Below are 24629 nucleotides of genomic sequence, written 5' to 3'. Positions count from 1 at the left end.
AAAACAAAACCCCAAGAACAAAAAAACCCAAATACAAGAAAAGCATTTATCTGATCACGTGATGTCTGTTTAAGACCTTTCAGGCCCAGAGGACAGAGGGGTACCAGACTGTAGAGCACAGGTGTCCTTCACTGTCCGCTGGCTGGTGACACTTCCCACATCCTTACATGGTTTTATTTTTATTTATTTTTGAAAGAGGCGGGAGAGAAAGACAGGAACACTGAGCTGCTCCTGTATATGCCCCGACTGGGGATCAAACCCACAACCTTGTTGTCTCAAGACAATGTTCTTCACCGACGGAGCTAACCGGCCAGGGCCCCCCGTGCATTGTTTTAAATGCACTCCGATTTTAAGAAACAAATTGCACCTTCCCTTAAAACCATTCTGGAACTTCTCCTTGCGCACCATCTCAAATACTTTTTCACTCCACAGAAAATGCTATCATGCGGCTGCCACAGGAGTGCCCGTGGCAGAAACCATCCTCTGCCTTAAAGTTTGTTTCAACTCTACAACCGTGGTCGCCACCATCCCAAGAGGCAGCTTCCTGCGTCCTCCCCTCCCATCCCAAGCTCTCCCGCCTCCGGTGGCGTCAGGCCCCGATCCTGCAGAGCAGCGAACACGCACGTGCGCTGTGATCTCCTGCGCCCGCCAGGCCTGGTGTGGTTCGTGACCGTCCCCCTGTCTTCTGTGTCTCACCTGTGACCACCCTCCATCCCCATGTAAAGAATCAGCACACAGCATCTCCCCCAGGGAGACTTCCGGCATTTTGACTTCTCAAACAGTCTGGGCATGAAAACGTCCAGGGACCTGTCCCCTCCCTCCCAAGTTCCTAGGATAGGCTGAGTAAGGACATTCAAATATTGGTGGCTTTCAGCTGTGCCCTCAGGGAACAAGGCACATGGCTTCTGTTGTCCAATGTGACAAACACCAGGTCAGAGCGGAGGTAGGGGAGGAGGGCAGAGGAGGAGAGCAGGCTGGTGGGACCTTTGTCACTCCCAGGGGCATACCTCCTGCTTCCTGTCCCCCGGGTAGCTGTGCATCCAGCAGTGTCCTTGAACCTGTGGTGACCCTGTGGTGTGGCTCCTTCCTTGTGTAAGTAGGTCGGCCCTCTCCCAGGTTGTCAACTGGCTGACCAGTGAAGGGACGTGAATTATTATTATTCCTGCGAGTGTCACGGGGGTACCTGCTGTAACTCTTCCTTTTCATCCAGTTTACATATTTCACACTGGGAGGCGAGCAGGAACGGAGGGTAGGGGGTGCTGATCTGACCCCTTTGAAATTGCACGTAATTCCTCTGAAAAGCTCCTAATGGCGCCTGGGAATTGTGTGCCTCTTATCTTGACTGATCTTCCCAGCCCTGTCCTTCTGGATCGGGCTAAGAATAGGCAGAAGCCAGAGCGGGTATTTTTAGCTTGGGTGAGGGACCTTCTCGTTGGTGGACCAGCGGCCTGGCCTGCGGAGCATCTGCCCCAGGAGATAAAGGCTTTTGAAATCCAGATGAAAGCGGTTGATTCAGATCTGAGCCGCCTCAAGACAGGCAGGAGGCGCCCAGGAGATTTCAAAGATAAACGGAGGCCAATTGTGATAAAAACCAAATCATTGTCTCTTTGAAGGGTGAAGGCAGACTGCAGAAAATCACGCGGGGGAGCTCTCAGGCCTCGGAGCTGCTGGGAGAGAAATGGCTTCTCCGTTTCCCTCTGTCCTTCCCCTCCTGATGGCTCTGCATCAAGGGGCGACTTAGCCTTTCTGTGGCATGTAGCAATGAGGCCATCCAGTCGGTCAGGGGCGTGAGCAGAGGAAGTAGCATTTCTTTACATGTCACCAGGGAGACAGTGAAAAGTTTAGGTGTAATCGCGATGAGGTTCCATGAATAATAAATACCTAAGGGTTTTTTCAAAACAATTATTTTATATAAATTAGACAAAGCTTTCTGAACCTGTTTCTTTTTGTTTGTTCGTTTGTTTGTTTCTTGTTGTTGTTTTCTTCCTGTTTCATTTTAAAATTTTTTTAATCGATTTATTTTAGAGAGAGAGGAAGGGAGAGAGAGCGTGAGAAACAGAGACTCCTCCCAGTGTGGGGGGAGGTACCCTTAGAACGGGAACTTCCTCCCCCTTCCCCATTCCACGTCAAAGAATAAAGTTTCTGCTTGCTTTTTCCAAACTCAGTCCTCTTCTGTGGGCGCCTGCGGCCCTGGACAGGTGGACCGTGGTTTGGGTTCCCGACCCAAACGGTCTGGGTCAGGGCCCGTGAAACAGGAGCTGTGTTATTCTCAGGCACATTCCCGCCCTCCTGGACCCCAGATTTCGTTTTCTTGCCACACACGCTCAGAGCAGACAAAACAACTGGCAGAAGAGAAAGCCATGTCTCAGCAGAAACTGCTTCTACAACATTTGCCAGAAAGGATGAGATAAACCTGGACTCAACGTCTCCATAGGCAAGTCAGATCCCTGTTTTGGGTGAAGAAAGAGAAGTAAAAAAAAATCCCACTTATCGTAAAGAAAACAGTCAGCCCAGCCTCTCCTTCCGGTCCTGGGGAATTTGCCGTAAGGCCCGGCGGAGAGACCAGGAGAATGTCAAGGCTTTCCAAAACAAATATTACTTCTAGACGTATTGAAGTTTCTGATGAGAATCCTGGCCGGTCATCAGCTCCCAAACGCCCACTTGTGTTTACAGTTTTTCTTTCTTCTTTTATTTTTCTGTGACAGAACCAGAGAGAGAGAGAGAGACAGATAGGGACAGAGACAGGTAGGGAGAGTGATGAGAAGCATCAATTCTTCGTTGGGGCTCCTTAGTTGTTCATTGATTGCTTTCTCATATGTGCCTTGACCTGGGGGGAGGGGGCTACAGCAGAGCAAGTGACCCCTTGCTCAAGCCAGAGACCATGGGGTCATGTCTATGATCCCACACTCAAGCCAGCAACCCCACACTCAAGCTGGTGAACCCGCGCTTAAGCTGGAGACCTCAGAGTTTTGAACCTGGGTCCTCTGCATCCCAGTCCGACGCTCTATCCATAGTGCTACCACCTGGTCAGGCTGTTTACAGTTTTTGTAAGTGTTTTTTTATGTTTTCTTAAAAGTTTCATATATTCTGCCTTTCAAAAAATAACATTTGAGAGTATAATTCCAGTGGTTGAGGCCAGACCACAGAAGAACTACGGAGCCAGAAGGTGTTGGGTCATTTCTGCTTATTGGATTTTTTTTCTTTTAATTTTAGTGTGTGTGGGAGAGAGAGAGAGAGAGAGAGAGAGAGAGAGAGAGAGAGAACAGGGGAAGGAGCAGGAAGCATCAGCTTCCATATGTCCCTTGACCAGGCAAGCCCAGTGTTTCGAACGAGTGACCTCAGCACTCAGCATTCCGGGTCCACGTTTTATCCACTGCACCACCCCAGGTCAGGCTTGTCGCAGAGGTGGGCGGGTGAACAAGCAGGGGAAAACCATTTCTCCCAGCAGAAAATCACCCACAGGGCAAGTACCCGTACCCTTATATTGGCTAGGCACACAAAGGTGCCTTCTGCCACGGGTTTACATCACTCGTGATATAAAGTGGTTGCAGCCAGAAAACGCGAGAGCAAGTCCAACTGAAGCCATTTTCCCTACAGAGAGGCATGCAACAGAAATATAAGTGACTTTCCCTCCTCCCTTCCTCCCTCCCTTCCCTCCTTCCTTCCACCCCTCAGTGAACATGTTCGTCCAGCGCTGGAATGAATAATAAGAATGTATTGTATGTAGAATGAGATATAAACGTGCTGTGAGGAGCCCAGAGCCAAGGAGGAAAGACAGAAACACCATCAATGTTTCGATAAAGATATGCAGGAAATGCCAGAGAAACACAGAGACATCTGAACCAACACCGTCCTTGGAGGATCCAAAGAGGCTTCACAGAGAAGGTGGCCCTTAATGATTTAAAGAGCAACAGTTTTAAAGAGGTTGCCGGGCAGACAGAGGGAAGGTCAATGCAGACAAAAACGGAACCACCAGACCCAAGCGTGGCTTCACACCAAGGGCTGTCGGGCCGGAAAGCAGGGGGACAAGTTGGGCTTCTCTCTACGGCACATGCTGCTCCAATGGAGGGGCCAGTGGATCCCTCTTCTCCTGTGCCTTCCTGGACCAAGAAACAAGGAAGCTCAATTATTCATCAGAAGGTTCCTTGAAGTAAGTATGTGAAATTTAAATAAAGAGAGTTGGAAAAAAAAAAATAGGATAGTTCTACCTGTCAGTGAGGATGTGAATAACCCACATCTGAGTGGTTCAAACCCATGGGAGATTCAGAGATAGATCTCAGGAGCAGGAACTCGTGGCCATTTTTGTGCTCAGGATTCCGGTGACCAGAGTGTCTGATTAGTGCTGCTTATTTTGCGTGTCCAGTTGCTGGGAGGGAGAGACAGGTTACACAGTGGGGACTGATTGTCCCTCCGGGGACTGTCAGTCACGAGCAGTCTGCTCCCATCCAAGTGGCCTAGATAAACCCTTACTCTCTTAGTCTCCCTAGTTTTCCTCCGCAAGTTACCCCGGGATCTCACTATGAAAACATGACACCGTGTTCCAACTTGCAATTGAATGTGCACCGATCAGCAGGTGCCTGACTTTCCTTTAGGAATGGCTTCTTGCACTCCGGGAAAGGTGACCTGTGATGACATAAGCCCACTGTCCGTTCGGTGTGGTCAGCCTCTACCATAGGAATAAGCCCTCTGGGTTTTGTGCGTGGGCTGCAGGCTGTCCCTACTTGTGGCCACCGGGCACCCTACCCACTGCTCCCGGTCACCCCCAGAGCTCTCCTAGGGTTCCACAGCCCACACACCCAAGTTCTAGGGGCACCCCTGTCCATTCCAGCTTGACGGCTTCCACTCCAGTATGAACAGTTATTTTCTTTCATTTATCTATCTATCTATTTATTTATTTATCTATCTATTTATTTATTTATTTTTGAGGGAGGCAGGGAGAGATAGGAACATTGAGTTGCTCCTGTATGTGCCCCGACTGGGGAATCAAACCAGCAACATCCATGCTCCGGACAATGCTTCAACCGAGCTATCCAGCCAGGACTTAGTGTTTTATTTTTACAGAGACAGAGAGAGGAAGGGAGACAGAGGGGAGGAGGGAAAGGAAGCATTCATCTGTCGTTCCACTCTGCCGTGCATTCACTGGCTGATTCCTGAGTGTGCCCTGACCGGGGATCGAACCCACAATCTTGTCGTTCATTTCAAGACGATGTTCTTAACTGACTGAGCTAACCTGCCAGGGCTCCAGTATAAACAGCTAGCTATTTTTTTTTTAATTCTTTAAAGCAATCTTTCCTGCCCATCTCTGGATAATTTTCCTGGTGAATTGTGACCAGTCTCTGGAAAACATGAATCATGAGATCTGTTCATTGTTTTTCTTTTTCTTTCTTTTTTTTCAGGCTGCAGGCAAGGAGCTCTTTCTATTTGGGAGCAAGGAGATAAACCTCCGTCTTGGGCCTCTGCGGCATTGTCTGCACTTTGCAGAACTTTCTCTCCCTGTCTAAGGAACTATAAAAGGGCTCAGGGCTAAATGACCGGGTAGCAGGCATTTTTCTTTTCTTTTTCATAAACGCCATTCACTGGTGATTAAACAAAGCCCACTTATTCCATTCCTGGCCCCAACCCCCCAACCTCCAATCAGAACTGATGAACTAGAAGCAATGAAGGAGACTAATGGAAGCACAGTTCCAACGTGGGTCAGGGAAACAAGCCCCTCCCACCCACGCTGTTTCTGTCTCTCTCTCATCTTAATGCTGATGGAGGGGAGGAAGGTGCATTTGAAAGCCTTGGGGTCTTCTACAGAACCACCCTGCTGGTCAGTACACCTCAGTCTTTATGGTGAGGATGCTGGCTTCTTCATTATCACCTGCTGATGGAGAGTGGGGGCTGGAACACCAGCCATGTTTTGCTAAGGAGGACCATGCATCCTCAAACGTGGCTTCCCCCATGTTAGAGTCATTCGTCTTGGCCTGACCTATGGTGGCGCAGTGGATAAAGCTTCGACCTGGAACACTGAGGTCGTGGGTTCGAAACCCTGGGCTTGCCTGGTCAAGGCACATACGGGAGTTGATGCTTCCTGCCCCTCCCCTCCCTTCTCTTCCTCTCTTCTCTCTCTAAAATAAATAAAAAATTTAAAAAAAAAATAGAGTCAGCCATCTTCACTGAGAAAAAGAACCCTGTGAAGGAAAAACTTGTCACCTGGAAATAATTGCTATGGCCGCCCAACAAGCCCAAGAATCATCTGAAATAGTTCAGTTTCCGAGAGAAGCTTATCCCAGAGACTCTTGTACCAAGTGCCCTGCTGTCCTGGGGCCCATGAACCTGTCAGCGGACGGACCCCCTTTCCGGGTAAAGCCGGCTCTCTGACAACACCTGTTACTTGCACGGTTGAATGCTAATTTACCCAGCCGGGTGACAAGGCATTCATCCGGGCACCAGATGGTTCCCACGCACATCTGCTTTCTGATCTCGTCACACTCTCCCCCTCCGCATGGTCCTCACAGCCACAGGCTGGCCCTTGAACAACATGGTTTGACTTGCTTTGGTCCCCACTTACACACAGATATTTCTTTCCGAAAAATACCTAAACTGTTCTCTTTTTTTTTTTTCATTTTTGTTTGCAGTTGACATACAGTAGAATGATTGTTTCAGGTGTCCACATAGCGATTAGATATTGCTATACCTCACAAAGTGATTTAGCAGCCACACTGTTTCCATCTACGGTCGGGAGGCCGTGGACGCCGCGGGCTGATTGTCACAGCTCTCTCCCTGTCTACCTGGCCAGTCTTTTCTCTGAAATTCTACTTTCATAAACCTGTAAGGCAGCGGTTCTCAACCTGTGGGTCGCGACCCGAATGACCAAAACACAGGGGTCGCCTAAAGCCATCGGAAATACATATTTTATTTAAAAATGTATTGTATAATAAATATGTATTTTCTGATGGCTTTAGGCGACCCCTGTGTTTTGGTCATTCGACCCCCCCCCCCCCCCGGGGTCGCAACCCACAGGTTGAGAACCGCTGCTGTAAGGGATGAAAATCAATCCACTTCCTTCTCTCCCTCCTTTCCTCCCTTCCTTCCTTTTTCTCTTTTTCTTTATTCCTCACTTTTGTTATTTGAAAAAAATTTTTTCTTGTATTCAATTCCCCTTGATTCAGAAAGCGAACACTACGGACCACCTGCTCCAATGTGTGTTAAGTGTTGCAGAAGCGATGATCCCGGAGTCCTGCCAGGTGGGGAGACCACGGTGCCAACACCAAGGACAGCATCATGTCCCATATGCAGAATTACCACCTCGCGGATGCAGGTCTCGTATAAAAGCACATACTGAGCTCTTGTTTCTGCGTCTGCCCCGTCCAGAGCTCCAGGGGCCCACCGTGTGCGGGGCTGTATTCAAATAACAGACATGGTTGTAGGTTGTCATTGGGTTGTTTTCTTTACATGCAGCAGGTGCAGGAAGCAGAATTCAGACCCAGCTCCCTCTCTGTCTCCCGGGAGGGAGGCTTAGTGTTGGGTAAACAAATGTTTTTTAGGTTTGCTCGCTTGTATTGGGGCAGCACAGTGTGTCTAGTCCAGTGGTTCGCACACATTTTGAGGTCAGGGTGCATTTAAAATCCTACAAATAATTGTAGGCATACTATATACAAATTTCTGAGAAATATGCCATAATAATTTAGTCAAATATTAAAGAAAAAATATATAAAGTCCAAGCGTGCTTTTATGTTAATTACACAAAATAAATACAACAAAATTAAATTTATTCTGACATTAAAAAATATCTTTACGTTACATTTTTTGAGTTATGCTTTTAGAATTCGTAAAAAAGAGGGGTTAAAAAAATTTTTAAAACGACAAAAATGCTATCTTTTTATATATATATAGATGCATTCTTAGAAAGATTTGGTAAATTTGGCAGGTCCTGGTGTGAATGTGTTAAAAAGTTTTTTCATTCTTGTGTTTATGAGAAACATGAGCCTGATGCGTCCTAGTAATTTCTTCAATGTTTGGGCATATATTTGAAAGGCAAACTCTCATTTCCTCATCAATACATTGAAGAATTCCTTCCTCTCCTTTTACTCTCAATTGTGTTGAGTGCAGAAAACCCCCACCATACATATCATCTTAACTTGACACCAAACAAAGGATAGAAGAAACTTGCCTCCAGTCTTTCCAGGGAACATGGGGGGGGTGTAAACAATCCAGCACCACAGCTGAACAGTGTTTTGCAACCTAATCAGGCAAGTGAGGTGGGGGGTTGGGCAGACTGTCAGCTTACAGCCAATTCCCCACATTTCTATCCCCCAAAAATCTAAACTCCAAAAACCCTGTTAGTTTTTTTTATCCCCAACAGGCACATATTTCTCTGGAATACCATAGGGTGCAACTGAAAATCTTCTAGGGCGCACAGTTTGAGAACCACTGGTGTAGTCTATGGAAGGCTGCGGTATGTGCCCTCAGGGCGGCAGATTGCAAATTGTAGACTGCCTTCCTGCTTGGGAGGGGCAATTGTTTGCTGGATAAGGGGTGTGTCCCCTCCCTCTCCACCAGCCTGTTTTGCTGGAGAGGGCAGAGAGAGAGAGAGAGAGAGAGAGAGAGAGAGAGAGAGAGAGAGCAGTCCAGAGATTGAGTCTGGAGAATGAGTACAGGGTGTGGAACCGAAGACCAAGTTGGGGCTTGGGGGCCCTGATTTCCACCTGGTCTGCTCGGCTGGTAGAGCTCTGAGAGAAAGGGAAGTGGTCTTCCCTGCCTGTTTGCTAATCCACCCTTACGAGACTTTAATCAGTGGAATGGCCCACCATCTCCTGGCTCCACTGTCCCTTTACCATCTTCCTGAATCCAATGAGAACCTGCATGGCCACAGCCTCAGCCCCCTGCCTTACACTGAGCCACCACTAACTTATACTCATGGGTCCATTGCGCGCTGATTTCTCCCTTAGGGGCAGTGACCCCGACCTTGTCCGAACAGCTGTGCCTCTAAGACACCGCCTCCGACATCTTAACATTTAGCAAGAATAGCAGGTAGGAAGAACCTCCAGACCTTGAGCCCCTTGTCTTGCCTGACACTCTGGGGTACACAGAAGAAACCGCCCCCGAAAGGCTAACTCTGTCTTATGTTGGTCTTTTTTAGAGAAAGTAAACAAGAATTTTGGAACCTGCCAAAGACTGACATGAACAGGACAGAACTGACTTTGACTGGAGCTGAGCCTGTAGGAGACGAAGCGTGAATGATGGGCCCTGGCTGGTTAGCTCAGCCAGTTAAGAGCATCGTCCCCCAAAAAACAAGGTTGTAGGTTCAATCCCCGGTCAGGGCACCACATATAAGTGTCCACCAGGGAATGCATCAATAAGTGCAACAGCAGATTGACATTTCTTTCTCTATCTCTCTCTCTCTTCACCCCTCCTTCTTGCCTGTCTCTGTCTAAAATCAATAAGTAAAATTTAAAACAAGTTAGTACACACAGAGAGATATAGCAGAGAGTAAATGGTCGATGTGAGCTATTTTACACGGTGGACGTAAACCAGAAGGTTGTGCCTACAACAGAGCATCCTGATTTTAATTATATGGCATAATATGAGTTTGCACACATGTGCATACACACTCACACAAGGCTGGGCAGAATATCCTTTCGTTCCTCGAGGGAGGATGGCCAGACAACCATGGGCTCCCAGAGCACCGTGCCACGTGACACTCAGCTCAGAGTAAGCACTTGGGAAGCGGAGACGCTGGGGGCCCCTCCCGTCTGAGTCCCAAAGCAAATAACACCGTCATCATTTGTCGGCACACTGCCCCCTTCCATGCATGGGGCTCGTCACCGCTGCGGGGGTTGTTAGGATGCAGTGAGACCTGCACAGGGACTTCTGGTGCACACCATGTAGCTTGGGAGACACATGTAACCAGAATTTACAGGATAACGAGAAAGGGCTCCCTGCACAGACGGGACTCCAGCTGGGCTTAATGTAAATGTGGGAGTTACCTGGTAACAGAGCTGATGGAAGACTGAGCTGGTCGGTGATGGGGCAGTCACCCACATGCCACCTCAGGAACTTCCCAGCCGTCACAGTGGCATCAGAGTGTGTAAGAGACGTGGTCAGAATGCTCGGCAGAGTTCAGAATCGTAGTCTGGAGCACCGGCCTCCAGAGCCAGGCACAGGGGAGTGAGATGTCACATTTGCATCTTGCAGGGTGTTGTCTGGGCTGAGGGACCAGAAGGCAGCCCCAGGCAGCAAGCCAGGCCACATATGAAGGACCTGCTTTGTTCAGACCAGGAGAGGAGGCAGGGGTGGGCTTGGAGATGTCCCCTGGAGCAAGTCTGCAGAGTAGGGGGACCACGGGGCGTGTGGGGGTTCCCATCGGAAGGGCGCCAGGTCCGCTGAGGCCACATCAGCTAAGACCACCACTAAGGTGGGACTTGGCAGAGACACTGACCCGGTTTTGCAAACTGTCTGCCGGGGTTCTTCCAGACACCCCAAAGCATGAAATGGTTAGCAACCCGGCGAGGGCAGCACGCATACACCGTGTCTTACGGCGGAGGGGGCTGGCGTCTGGAAGCACAGAGGTGACAGAACCCTGGCCGGCTCTGTCTCTGCTAGTGACATAACTTGAACTGTTTCCCACATGTGCTGTTTGGTGCCTTCGAGGCCGCATCTCGGGGCTGCACTGTACGGGGAGAAGGCGGCTCCACGGAGGCCAGGCGGCCAGTGGGGCAGCTGGGAAACAAGACAGATGATCCTCATTGGAGACACCAACAAAGCCCTTGTTTCCTCCTCTTCAGAAGCCGTGTCCCCAAGTCAACCCTGGAAGGTCACCCCTCGCCCCCTTCCCACAGTCGAGCTCTCTGCTCATTTGCACAAACCGCTGCCTTGACCAGACCCGTGCGGGGCAGCTCCCTTTCACCCGGGCCTTGCGGTCTTCGCCGGCGTCCCTCCCAGAGGACTCTGTGTCTGTCTGGGGTCCTGTCCCCACGTGACTCCTGCAGTGGCTGGATGACTGGCAATGCGCCCCCCCCCCTGAAGTGGTGACCTAGGATCAAGGGAAAGCTGAGCTATTATTTCTTCTTCTTCTGCCTTCAGGCATTAAAAATAAAATGGAAAAAAAAAAAGAGAGAGAGACTTGCCTTGGAGAACGGGTTCGGGAGCTGGCAGACTTAGGAGACAGGAAAGCGGTTCTTAAAGGGGACGCTGGCCCGGGATTCACCCTCCCTGCTGGGCTCTCTGTGAGCTGGCCCGAGGGTCCGTCCACCTGCCCCAGCTCGGGAGGGACCCAGACAGAGCCCAGGACTCCGGGACACCGGGGAGGGGGCGCCAATCAAACTTTGGTCCTTCCTCACAACAGCATCTTGTCTTTCCTCCCTGGTCTTTCCTGTTCCGGTCTTTCCCCCTTTCTCTCTCTTCTCTGCTTCCTCGCCTTTCCCTTCTCTCTGTCCCTTTCCCCTCCCCCTTCGGCTTCTTCCCGTTCTCCCAGTGCTGTCTGGTCCTCTCCCTTCTCTCCCTCCCAGGCAGTCCCTCGGTGGGACTGATTGATCCCACCTGTGGGCTCAGGAGCCAGCGTTCCGATTTGACTGCTGCTTCTTTGGCATGTGACCGTGGGTGCATTTCTGAGCTTTCCTGGGTTACCTACGCCCCCTACCCCACCACCCTCCATCATGGGCAGATACTAAGAGCATCTGTCTCTGAATTTGGTCCTAAGAATTAAATAAGGTATTATAAAGCGCTCGGCATAGACTTGGCAATTCTTGAGCCTGCCGTACATGTAAGAAGCTGCTTATGAGGCTCTTGTTTCCTTGGAAACCCGTTGTCTCTCTCGAGGGGTTTTACCTCCGTCGACGAGCCTTAGTGGCCGCGGTCCCTGAGCCTGGCTCCCGCGTGGTCACCTGGCAGGTGGCGTTTAAGAAGTTGACCTCTGTTCTCGAGCGAAGCCCGTGCCCAAGTCACCTCGCTCAACTGTGTCTCTGTCTCCCGTCACAAAAGGGAGAGGACACGGCATGTCCTTCCTTCCGTTTCCTCCTGGAGTGGCGGCTCAAGGCTCGGGAGACCCAGTAGGGTAACGCAACAGGTGTTCCTGATGAGCCACAGTTGGCTGGGTCATCGTGTAGCGGAGCAGCCCGAGCAAAACACCTGTTCTGAATTCATCTCCGAATTCAGGGAGTGGAGTTTGGCTGGTCATGTGAGCCCCTTAATCTGACAACATTTTTTTTTTTTTGCCCCTCAGTGAGACCTGGGCTGATGGGTAGTGGGTTTTCCTTGGAGGTAGCTCTTTTATTTTTCATTTAATTTTTTTGCCTGGCCTGTGGTGGCACAGTGGATAAAGTATCACCCTGGAATGCTGAGGTCACCAGTTTAAAACCCCAGGCTTGGGTTTTGAACATATAAGAAGCGACTACTACAAGTTGATGCTTCCCATTCCTGCCGCCCCCTTCCCTGACTCCCCTCTCTAAAATCAATAAATTAAAATATTTATTTATTTATTTAAATTCAATGAGAAGCTGGGAGGCAGAGAGACAGACTCCCACATGTGCCCAACCAGGATCCACCAGGCATGCCCACTAGGAGCAAGGCTCTGCCCATCTGGGCCGTTGCTCTGTTGCAACCACAGCCATTCTAGCGCCTGAGGCAGAGGCCATGGAGCCGTCCTCAGTACCCGGGCCAACTTTGCTCCAATGGAGCCTTGGCTGCAGGAGGAGAAGAGAGAGACAGAGAGGAAGGAGAGGGGGAGGGGCGGAGAAGCAGATGGGTGCTTCTCCTGTGTGCCCTGGCCAGGAATTGAATCCGGGACTTCCACATGCCAGGCTGTTACTCTACCACTGAGCCAATTGGCCAGGGCACAAAAAAATTTTTTTTAATTACAGTTTACATTCAATATTATTTTGTATTAATTTCAAGCATAGCACATAGTGGCTAGATGATCATAGAGTTTACAAAGTGGTCCCCCCCACTCCAGTATTTCCAGGACCCGCCTGGCACCATGCACAGTTACTACAATAGTATTGACTCTATTCCCTGTACTGGACTTCACATCCACATACTGTTCTGTAGATAGTTGTCTTTTTTTCCTTTTCTCTTTCCTCTCCTTTTTCATCGTCTATCATATCATTTTTAACTCTAAAAACTAGAGCTCTGTTCACCTGGGGTGGTTGGAACTCAGCCCGGGGCACCTTGGGGCGGGGTCATTCCCCCAAAGTCACAGTGTTTGTGTGCAAACTGCAGTTCCTGCAGCGAGTCCCGAGTCCATGCTCGGTGTCTGCCCCCTGCACGAGCGGCCAAGCCGTGCCGGGTGGCGGGGAAGGACGCAGCCCCTGCGCCCCTGAGAGTGAGCGACGTTCTGATGTGGAACAAGTGCCCCCACAAACACTTGCCTCCACTCAGTGTCCACTCAGCGGTCACCCATCCCTCTGTCACATAGTGCTCGCGAGAATCAAGAGCCCCGTCCTGGCCACACAGTCGGGACCCAGAATCTCCACGGCTGCCCCAGGGGGAGCAGGGGGAGCTGGTGGAAGCCTCTGGGTGCCATTCTCGACCACACAGGTCTGAAGTGACCCGGCCCTTGTCCATGGGCTGGTGGATTTTGTGTGGAGAGCACACACATCAGCCCCCAGCGTGGCGACGTGGTGGCCCTGTGACCTCGACAAGTTCCTTGACCTCTCTGAGCCTCAGCTGCCTCCTCTGTAAGCATCAGCGGAGGTTTTGCAGAAGCACAGCCCGGGATAGGCGCCTCTGCCCGAAGGCTGGTGTGCGACTTCCACGTATTATTTACGGAAAGTGCTTGGGACACCATGTGGCACAGAGCGGGCAACACTGTTTTCCAAAACGTGGTCCTGGTGGCCTACAGAAGGGTCAGCATGTATCTGTCCTTTATTTCGTGGTCCACCACCAGGAGGAAAGGGGGTGGGCAAAATAGGGGCTGGACGAAAAGAGCTCTGCTCAGCCTCGGAAGACAGGATGGCGTTGTGTCCACAGCGTGCCCGTGAGAGCCGGGCGCACCTGGCGCAGGGGACCAGAGCCTCGTGTGTGTTACAGGAGGGGGAGGGCTGTAAACACGTCCTCTCGATACAGAGAAGATTTGGGTTCCTTTGTGTCTTTTTCTCTGGAAAAAAGGATCATCAGATCCTTAAAATGATTGGTTGCTCTGAACAGGTTCAGATCCTGCATGCCTGACAGACACCTCACAAATGTGACTCTCCTGGTAGGAACGGAAGAATTCAGAAAATGGGGCTTGAAATGTTAGGGACCGTGAAGGTGAACGTCCCGTGCCCCGTTTCCCAGGGAAGAGAGTCTGGAAAGGGGAGCAGAGAGGCCAAGCAGTCAGAGAGCCACCCCTCGGGCACCTGCAGCCTGTCCACGTCCCCCACCGTGTGCTGCTCACACCTCCCCGCCCCCGGGCTGGGGACTGGAGGCACACCCCACGCTCACAGACCCACAGAGCACCTGCAGGGGAACCAGCAAGCCCCGGGAGCCAGGGCAGCCCGGTTCTGGGACCACAGGTGGGTTGGCAGGAACCAAAGAGCACACAATGTTTACATTCTGCGTGTTTCCCAAGTTGGCTCGGGGGACAGATGAGAGGGGCTGGGAGCCCTTGTCCGCAATCACCCACCCTCTGCGGCTCCTCGATGAGTTCACAAGCAGGTAGCTTCAGCCTCATTCTTCAGATACGTGTGTTTCCCGGGATGCACCCACTCTGATGCCTTCAGAGCAAAAGCACATGCGGGCGGGCGGGCCGGGAGGGGCTCCCGGGGACCCGGCCCTATCTCTACTTCAAACGCGGATGGAGCAACGGCAACACGCGATTGAAAAGCACACCAGAGAACACATTACGTAAAATAATTTACTTCCAACGCAGGATGACCCCGCAGACCTCTCAGTGAGGCAGTGGGCCGTGAGCCCGGGCACAGCAACCTGAACATTGTGACAAGATGTTAACAACAGTCACACACTTGGATCCCGGAGTCACCAGGAGAGAGAACCGTGGACATCGGAGAGACGCCAGGGGCACCCCCAAGGGGCCCGGGAACACGGAAGCAAGACCGGGCAGAGGACAGGGAGGGTACAGCGGAGACATCGTGTCTTTAATACAATGGGGCGCGCGGGGCACGCACGGCAGTGGCTCCAGGTTGTGGCCCCGTCTCTTGGCTTTGAAAGCACACAGTGCTCATGCATGGGGGGACATGGAGGGGCTGCGCACAGGGGCGCTTCGCAGGCAGTGGCTTGAAAAGAATGAGGGGAACATGACTTCCCGGCCCCTCAAGGGCCGCTCAGGCGACACCCCGCACCTCCCGTTATGAAACAACACTGTGATTTAAAAAATGTACAAAACGACATCATAAATAAGTGAGGAATCTTCAAGTATCTCTGTGCCTTGAGAAGATCCAGACAGTAGTTCTGACCACAAATCCCTCTTTGGGGTCCCTTCTCCCTCATCCCGTCTCGGGGCCTGGGAGAGACCCGCCCGGCCCTGTCCGCCCGGAGTGTGGGACGCAGGGAAGGGGATGCCGCTCAAAAGAGTGACTTCGGGGGCTTGTGGAGGCAGGCCTGTCACCTATAAAATAGCATCTTCCCCAGGGGCCAGTGTGGAGCACAGACATATAGCCTAGAGCCAACGGACACATAAGTGTCGCCAGGAACTGAGGAGCCTGGCCAGACGGCTGCGTTCTCAGGAAAACACAAAATGAAAAGAGCATCTCAGTCAAGAGAGGAGGAGGGTGGAGGTGGAGACCGACCTCTGAACCCGGTGCCTTTCCTCAGCGTCCCTCACAGTACGTGGAGCCTGTGTTCCTTCACGCAGTCCGGGGACCCACCACCTACCACCTACCTACTGCCCAGCCCCATGTCTACCCAGTGGCTGGTGACCGTGGACCATGCACCAAGCACCCAGGCAACAAGGAGAGGCCAGCTGGCAGCTCAGGGACTGTAATGTCATCAGTAACCACAGCCCAGCCCAGCCCCGAGAGTCAAGGACGAGACTCCATGTGACACACGCTCCTTAGAGTACTGCCCGTCAGGGACGGAGGGGAGAGGTTGTCATGGCTGAATCAGACATTGCGTGCCCTGGACCGTTTTTTCTAGCAAGACCCCCGTCATGTGACAGAGCCCCTTTCCCCAGGCTAGCCGCACCGGAGGAAGGGGGTCTGGTTCAGCATGTCCTGTTTCATTGCAGGATGAGGACCAGGGATCAGATCGCGCATGTGTGTACATACCTGCGTCTTCCCACCCATTCTACAGGAAGATGTGTGTGTGTGTGTGGGGGGGGGGGGTGCATGCACTTCCCCACACATACACGTGGACCCACAATAGACCCCCCCTCGTCTAGACCCCTAAAGTCTGGAGAAGGGACCGGCTCACAGAATCCATGAGCCTGTGCATGTCACGTGAAGTGGACCCATCAGTGAACTGGCCAACCGACCTGAAGCTAAAACTCTGGGCGGAGAGAAGTTCCACCCTCTCTAAAGACCCCAGGCCACCCGGACTGGCATTTGAAAACTTGCTCGCCTGACACCCTGAATGAACGTAGGGGGAAATGGACCAGCAGGCGCGCTTGTCCCGATGAACGCATGGACACGGACACTAACGCTAGTGAGCGGCATGTGGCGGGCAGCATGGGAGCTAGGCTACGGTGTAGATACGCCTCTGCTGCCCGCGGGCCAGCGCCGGGCCTCGGGTGCGTCAGGCACAGAGTCTGGGCCTTCCCGGCCGGCGGCCACCGCCTCGGGAAGATTAGGCGCTCTGGCGGACCAGGGAGGTGCAGTCTACGGGGTGCTTGGCTCCTTTCTGCTTCTCGGGCCCGCAGCCGGAAGGGCTGGACAAGTCGAGGTAGAAGGGGGACTTGAGGAAGCGGCGGTAGGAGTCCTTCTCCATCAGGTGGAAGATCTTCCTCTGGGCCTCGTCAAAGCAGGTGGCTGTGGGCGCCAGCACGTTCCGGCTGGTCTCCTCCCTGGTGCAGGAGTCCAGGTTGACCTAGGGAGGCAGAGGTCAGGCTCCGTGAGACAGGCACCCTGAGCCCCAGGGGCGGGGGGTGAGGAAGGACCCGGAGCTCCACCCCGGTGCACGTGAGCCACTGGGCAGCGCCCTGTTTTCTGTTCTTTCTCACAAACTGGGGAGATGTGTCAGAAAACACACCTACGTCGTCCGGGCAAGAGGGCTTTCTTTTTTCTCAACTGATTGATTTCATGTGGTCATGGTTCTAATCATGGTTCTAATAGCTATCTGGGCCCTTTGCTTTATCTTTTTCTTGACTCAGTGACCAGAAGGACCAAGCCACTGAGTGCCACCTCTCAGAAACCTCGCTAAGACCCGGGGGTTTGATGCTGTGTGGACCCACCTCCTTGGTGGCCTGGACCGAGATGAACTCATCATAGATCCGCTTGGCCTTGGGACCCAGTTTTGAGGGTGACTTGATTTTCTTGTATTCTTCACAGCTGATCCAGAAGTCGATGTTCTCCTCGCTGTACTCGAACTTCAGAAAAGCTCTGAACGCTGCCAGCCCGCCTGGGAGAGAGGGGACAGAAGTGCGCTGTCGTCACCCTGGATGCCCATCCCCACCAGGTGCTGGGTTTTGGATCAGCCCAGGTGCTCGAGGGAATAAGGCAGGGTTCACACAATCCCCCACACCCCCCCTTTCTGGGAGGTCACTTGGGGTCAGGAAGCCCTAACCTATGTCTGTATCTACGGGGTTCCAGACATACACTATGCGTCAGTGGGTGAGTTTGGGAAAGAAACTGAGGTTGATTCTGCAAAATAAAATCTCAGTATCTGGAATTTTTCCCTCTACCCTTTCCCTCCACGGTTTCTGCGTGAAGCTCCCACTGTGGGTGACTGAGTGTGAGGGCCCGGTCACTCGTCTGACAGCCGGCTCTCCTGAGTGTGGGAGCCAGTCCACATGCTCAGTGGGAGACAATGTGTGTGCTTAGGACGCCCTGACCCTGGCCCCGGGAGTGAGGGTTGATGGGGGGCGAGGGCAGGGGCGGGACAGACTTACATTCATGGCTGATGAGGTTTTCCAAGGACTCAGCCCACTTTTTTACTTCCTCTGGACTCACCCTGGAGAAAAGAACGGTTTGAACGCCTCAATCCAAGACCAAGGGAAGACATCTTAGACCCCAGACTGCTGACGGGGACCACCTCCCCCCCAACCCACGCAGGGACATTATCAGATGGAGGGTGGTCCCCGTGGAGACGGAAGCTGTCTTCTCCAAGTCCAACCTGGCCAGCAGTAACTCCTCCTAACCCCACCCAGAACCGCCCTGTGTCACTGTCCCCCACCTTTCTCTCTCTTCTGTTTCTAGTTTGAATGCACAGGGATGGCGCGATGTACAAAACCGTGCAGGCCTCACGCACAGGACTCGGCACGCCACCCCCCGCCCACTCCTCGCCCACTCCCCCGCCGTGGCACCTGCCCTTGCTCACCTCTGACAGGCGACCACCCTGTCCTTCCTGGCATGGGAGCCGCTGTGCTCGCAGGAGTCCGACTTCTGCAGGAGCGCCCCCAGACGGTGCTTCATGTCTTTTGCGCTGCAGAGAAAGGGGCGGGGGGCAGATAGAGAACAGCGGTAGTCAGCTCTCTGTAAAAGATGCCCTGGCTGCAGGGGCCGGTCACCAGAACCAGCCAGAGCCTGTCCGTCTGGGAAGCAGAGCTAGAGGTGCCCGAAATCTCAGGACAAACGCCACGGGGAGGCTGACCCTGCCGCCCGCCCCCGCTGCCGGCACCCTCTCCTGGGCAGCTGTGGTTTCCACCCAGGAAACCGGGCCCGGGGTCTTCAACAGCTGCTCGGTGACAATGGGGCTGATCGCCAGGCATTTACTGTAGGACTGAGGCAGGCACCTTCCTGTGCTGCCACCTGCTGGACAGTGGTCGCTACTGCCACTGCTGGCGGCTAGCCTGGGGACCTCAGTGACCTCTGGGGAAGGTTGCCTGTCATCCCAGCCTCCTAGGAGGTGGGCCAGCGACCTGTGCCAGGTGTGGGGCCCCTGCAGAGGGTTGAGAGTGAGATAGTGGACCCTGCAGACCCCTCTCCTCTGGCCTGCGCCTGAGCCCTACTGCTTTCCTTCCTGCTACTGCACTGTCGGGGCATGGACAGCTGGGGGCATTGGAGACTCTAGTCACCAGGGAGAGGCCCGAGGGTCATCGCTGGGGCTCGGGTTGTTCAGTGGGGTGGCCGGGAGGCACAGGACGTGGGACTCAGACATGGGGACCTTCCAGCTATCTCTTCCCTCTTTGGCAATGACTCCTTTGCTCGGCCAGAACTAGTGTTAAAAGAGGGACGTCATTTGAAAAGTAACCGGCTCATATGTTCCTCCTCAGAGGGAGGAACACGGATGGAGCCACGGGGACAGAAAGATGGTAATTTCTGGATGGCTATCCTGCGTCCGCCGCGGCGTGCCTGCACGCACTTCCCCCAGACGCTGCCCCGAAACAGCATCTCCCTCCTCCGCTTCCCCACCTGGTCGGAGGGTGCAAACTCCTCCGTAAGGACAGAAGATGTCATCGTGAGGGCCAGGGGAACGCTAAGGTCGTGGACTGTATTCGGCCAGACCAGCCCGGGGGAGCTTTGACAGGTGCTGACCAACCCAGTCATCTCCTTGTCCTGACAGCACCATACAACCAAGAGAATCAAAGCCACGAGGACGTCAGAGGTCACCGGAGGAGTCAGGACGGCTGGGTTTGCTCTGCACTCTGTCCCCTGCACCCTCACCCATGTGACCTTGAGCCTCAGGCACAGGTGCCGGAATAAAGGTGCTGGACGAGGTTGGTCTGCGGCTCCCCGGGGAGGACAGAGACCAGCACCTCGCTCTGTGGCATGGGGTTCGCCCCCCGCCCCAAGGTTTGCCCCTTAAAGGGACAGCTGTAATGCAGTTCTTTCATCTGCCTCCCAAAACATTCACCAGAACACCACGTCCTCCCACTCTTGCACTTTGCACACTTGATATTCCATGGGAGTTCACTAAAGCTTGGGGTCCTTGGTCCACTGGGTCCAGGACGCTGCTGATAGTGTGGTCACTGATTTCACTTTCCGCCAGACCCTCCTGCTTCATGTCAGAATGGCCAGGAGAGAATGTGGACGGGGAACTTTGGTCCTGCTCCTGGGTGCCCGGAGGTGAGCATCTCGGGAGTGCACAGGACACTGTCCGGGAGATTTTCACCTTGCAATGCAAGGTGATTTCTATTTGCACGGAAATGCAGTGAGGGTTGTTCACCTATGGGGCTGCCTTCCTGCCTCTCTCTGTGAGGTCAGACAGTGTCCCATACATGTGTTTTATTTTGTTCCAGCCAGCAAATACAGCATTCTCTGAAAGCAGTTATTTATATCTTTGTTTTTTTTAAAGCCAAAGACATATGAGTAACTGCATATCTTTTGCTTTTTCATCAAAACACAGGACATGATAAAACAATGTGTTTAGGCTGAGACCTTCCACAGAGCCCTTAACCGATGTATGATGACCAATACTTCTCAATCAGCACCTATACAAGACATGTCAAGGCCCTGGCTGGGTAGCTCAGTGGGTTGGAGCATCATCCTTATGCATCAAGGTTGTGGGTTCCATCCCTGGTCAGAGCACATACAGGAATCAACCGATGAATGCATAAACAAGTGGCACAACAAATTGGTGCCTCTCTCTCTCTCTCTCTCTCTCTCCCTTTCTCTCCCTTTCTCTGTCTCTAAAATCAATAAATTAATTTTTTTTAAAGGCACTTCAAGAACTGAATGGAGGGGCAGAGATGGAGGGAGGGAGGTCTAGTTCCGGAGCTCACATTTTATGGTAACCTTTGCTTAGAGGAATACAGCCCCTGGCAGATACTCAGCCCCATACAGAAGCACGGTGCCTTTCTGGGGAGGTGGCCAGACCTCATGCTGGGGTGTCTTCCCCTGAACAAGACCTAGTGTGTGTCTGCTGTCCGAGAGCCAGCCCGGTGTGAGAGTCTGAGCGCCCGGCAATGCTCAGAGACAGCACTGCCCGCGGCTGAGATACAACAGGCCACACCAGGCGCCCCAAACCTCCCTTGGTTCTTGTCAGGAGCTGACTTGGTCAGAGGATCACAACAGTCCTCAGAACCAAGGTCAAACTCAGCAACACAGCATTACTAAAGCCGGTGGGAGGGGGGGAGCACACGCTTCATCTGTCACCATCTCTGGTGCATCCGCAGGAAGGCTGGGGGGGGGGGGCGCTCTACTGACCACAGGGACTCTGCTCACCACTTCTTTGTCCCAAAGAAGTGGCTTAGGATGAAGGCTGTGTAAACAACCCACGTGGAACAGGGCAAGGGCTGAAGGTCATCTTACCTCTTCAAGCACGAAGCAGGCAACCCCGCGAGACCTTTGCACATCTTTGCAGCGGAGTAAGGGGTCGGGTTCCCGGTGAGGAAGAAGGCAGCTGTGCAGCTGTGTGGCTGTACGGCTGTGTGGAGGGCTGGTGCCTCTTCTGCCCTGAGGATGCTGTCAGGATTCTGGGCGCTCTCCCAGCCTGCTGGTCCCTTTTAAAGCCCGGCCAGCACCAGGCGGCCAATCAGCGGCACTGTAACCACACACCCCCCTCCAGTCTCTGCAGCCTCCGCAGAGATAAGGAGGCGGAACCAGTCTTGTAGGGCACACAGAAAAGCCTCTTGCAAAGCAGACACACAGAAAATAATCTCTGCGTCTTCACCGACGCCTCTGAATTTCTAGAAAAGGAATGGGGTGTGGGGTGGGGACTCACCATGCTACAAACATGCTGTTTACTTATTTTTCTCTATAAATAACATCAAGGCCAGTGGCCTCCGAGAGGGAGAGGCCCCAGCAGCAGCTTCTGGCTTTAGTTGGGGAACCCACTCCCACCACATGGCCTTTTATTTTGTGGATGAGAGACAGTGGGTCTCAGGGTCCCAGCTCTCCCCGCCCCCCACTGTGTCCAGGCCAGGGCTGCAGAGGTGGCCTCACGGTAGTCATGGTCATGGCCACATGGGGCTGGAAGGGGCAGCCAGAGGGCTGGACAAGGAGGACAGGTCCCCAGAATCTCACCTAGCACAGAATTCAGCCCGGCCGTGACAACCCGTCTCTGCCCCCCGCGGAAAACTGCAACACGCAGCCCAAGGACCTGGGGGGGGGGGGGTAAACAAATCCAGACACCCTTTCTTATTTGCAAGTGGACCTACAGCCTATTGTGTCTTAGTTGTTCTAAGTGTCCAGATTTCAAAATACCAAGAAAGAGAAAGAGAAGGGGGAGAAAAGTACGAGGTCTGCCTTGCATGTTACCAGCCCCCGGGATGAACCTATGTCTGCTCGACCTGACAGGTGCTTCTGGGCACCTGGACAGTCGGTGTCCTTTGTGCACAGTGTGGCAGACGGATTACTTCAAATAACCGACCGGCAGCCGCAGCCCCAAGGCCCCAGCACAGCCAGAGGGTCATCCTGTTTAAGCGGTGAAGCTGTGAATGGAAGGGGGAAAGGAGTTTCTTTGTGGGACCCCAGCCACTTTCACTCTGAAAGCAGACGGTCCCCCCCCCAGCATAACGAGCTGAGTGTCACCTGTCAGAAGCGAGGACACCAAGTGATTTTGGCCAAGAAGATGCAACAGGGGTGGGTGTCCACACGACATGACGGCACCCAAGAACACGGAGGGCAGAGTGGTGAGGTTCATCCCCGCACGCCCCAGCCCCCCACGCAGACCCTGCCTCGCCCGGCCACGGCGGGCACAGCAAGGAGATGGCCGGGACGTGTGAGCAGATGGAGGGGCTGTAATTGCCGAATGATGTGTTTAAATGATAGGAAAAGTCTCCTCGGGAGATAAAAAAAACACATTTATTAGATTAGCTAGGGGCAGCTGTTCCCAGAGGTGCCTCGGAGAAAAAGTGAACTTCTCTGGTGTCACCATAGAAAGGATGAGCACGTGACACAGAAGGACGGAGACCGTCACTAGGCACGGGTGAGAGCCAGGGAGACCAGCTGGTCAGGAAGGGCACAGGGAGGGCAACAATCACAAGAAAGGGAGGGGGTGGCCCACCGGTGCGACCCCTCAGATGATCAGATCACAGGCTCCTAGATGAAGCCGTGCCCAGAAACTGATACCTCGGATCACGATCAAAGCAAAGCCTGGCTTGTCCTGCATCAGCGAGAAGTGGTGCCCACCTATGAGCATGTGGCAGTGACGATGATCCAGACCGACGAACACCTTTGCTTCTACAGAAAGGAAATGGGCGTGGAGAATGTGGCTGGCTCCCCAAGGTCACAGCCCCACGACAGAGTGGCGTCTGCCCCCTCGCTGCATGGACTTCCCGCTGCGCCAACCTGCCACCCAACGGTCTTCTCCAGATCGGATCGGCCACAGCAAGACACACTTCCAAACTGCAAAGGGCCGGGCAGACATTGGCTGTGAGACTAGATGCAGGGGATAACGAAACGCAGTGTTCGTTTGGTACGTTTCATTCACGGGAGACTCGCCCTCCTTCTCCGTGAGAGCCGACACCGCTGCCCAGTGTGCTGCCCGGCTCGTGAAGACCCACCCGGTCCTCCTGAGTCCTCTGCCGAAGCTCTTCAGAGTCATCCACCTCCTTTGATTATGATTTCTCACTTTCCTGGGCGTTTCAGGACTTCCAAGAACATTTGGAAAAGCTTTTCCATGAACTGGCTTTAGCTTTCGCTCGGTGACCTGACCATGTGAGGCAGCGAGGACTGGCTCAGCCCGACGCCCTGGCAATTCCCACCCTCTCTCTGACACGCGCCACACCGCCACGCAGCACTGAGCTCCATTCCTCTGCGATGCAGCGTTCCCGCGTGACTCTGGTGGGCGGAAGAGCTCGGTTCTTGGAAGGTCTCACTTTCATTTATCCCTTCATTTTCAGACACATCTCTGAGCCCCGATGTGTGACAGGTGCTGACCACAGAACTCCGTGGGTGAGAGGAGCCAGCAGCGAGCTCCGTCCTGGTGGGGTCCTCATCCTGGCGGGACGGGAACAGAAAACAAAGAAATCGCTCCAGGTTTGGACCCATGCCCTCATGAAAACTGGCAGAGGATGAGACAGAGGTCCGCGGGACGGCAAAGGACTCGTGCCTGTCCCAGACAGAGGCAGGAGCAAGTGAACATGATCTTCATCTCAACTCGGGCACAACGGGGGAGGTGGTGAGGGGCTGGCTCGGCAGAAGAACTGAGAACAGGGGGGATGACCGTGACACAGGCATGGAGAGGCGGTGGCCAGTCCTGCAAGGGCTTGAAGGGTACAGTCCAGAGGCTGGACCTTGTCAATGGCGTGGAAATCCATGCCCGAGTCCGGAGCAGGTGCTGGGCACTATTGGGTCATTCCAGCTGCTGTGGGCAGACAGTCGAAGGGGGCATGGGAGCAGGGGGACCAGTTAGCAGGCCCCATGGTGGCCCGGGGCATCTCTGCTGTGGAATGATGTTTACCTCACAAAGACTTGTTAGAGGCCACGTACTAGACACGCCGCGAGGCTCCGGTGACCGCGAGGGAAATCAGGAACGGCCCGTGGCTGTCAGAAGCTCACACTCGGGGTGGGGGGAGACCCTCGAACAGCTGGGAAACACAGGGTTGGGTGCCGTGACTGTGAACTTGTTTACACGGAATTCGAGGAGAGCACAGAGGATGCGAGTGAACAAACACAACCTTGGCAATTCGGAGCTGTGTCTTCACAGAGGCTACCGTTAGCGGGTGAAGGGGG

General features: G+C 53.3%; 1 protein-coding gene across 2 annotated transcripts; it reads right to left on the bottom strand.

Moving 5' to 3' along the window:
• Nucleotides 1-14801: 14801 nt before the first annotated feature.
• RGS4 (regulator of G protein signaling 4) lies at nucleotides 14802-21416 on the bottom strand. 2 transcript variants are annotated; one of them, XM_066261017.1, is made up of 5 exons: nucleotides 21264-21416; nucleotides 18391-18495; nucleotides 17963-18024; nucleotides 17306-17472; nucleotides 14802-16941 (listed from the first exon to the last, which is right to left on the bottom strand). In XM_066261017.1, the coding sequence occupies exons 1-5, from the start codon at nucleotides 21305-21307 to the stop codon at nucleotides 16702-16704; spliced, it is 618 nt and encodes a 205-aa protein (XP_066117114.1). In that variant the 5' UTR covers nucleotides 21308-21416; the 3' UTR covers nucleotides 14802-16701. The 2 variants fall into 2 exon arrangements, with proteins under 2 accessions (XP_066117114.1, XP_066117115.1); XM_066261018.1 differs by lacking the exon at nucleotides 17306-17472 and having other exon boundaries at nucleotides 16729-16941.
• Between the last annotated feature and the right edge of the window lie 3213 nt (nucleotides 21417-24629).

The sequence above is a fragment of the Saccopteryx bilineata genome, chromosome 2, assembly GCF_036850765.1.
Source record: "Saccopteryx bilineata isolate mSacBil1 chromosome 2, mSacBil1_pri_phased_curated, whole genome shotgun sequence".
NCBI lineage: Eukaryota > Metazoa > Chordata > Mammalia > Chiroptera > Emballonuridae > Saccopteryx > Saccopteryx bilineata.
This window is presented reverse-complemented; position numbering and strand designations above follow the sequence as displayed.

Excerpts from the sequence above, each read along its gene's own strand:
- RGS4 (XM_066261017.1), bottom strand. The coding sequence starts at position 21,307 with ATGTGCAAAGGTCTCGCGGGGTTGCCTGCTTCGTGCTTGAAGAG. Across the intron at positions 18,496-21,263 it reads CCTGCTTCGTGCTTGAAGAG|CGCAAAAGACATGAAGCACC; the intron begins GTAAGATGACCT and ends CTTTCTCTGCAG. Across the intron at positions 17,473-17,962 it reads AAACCTCATCAGCCATGAAT|GCGGGCTGGCAGCGTTCAGA; the intron begins GTAAGTCTGTCC and ends CCTCTCTCCCAG.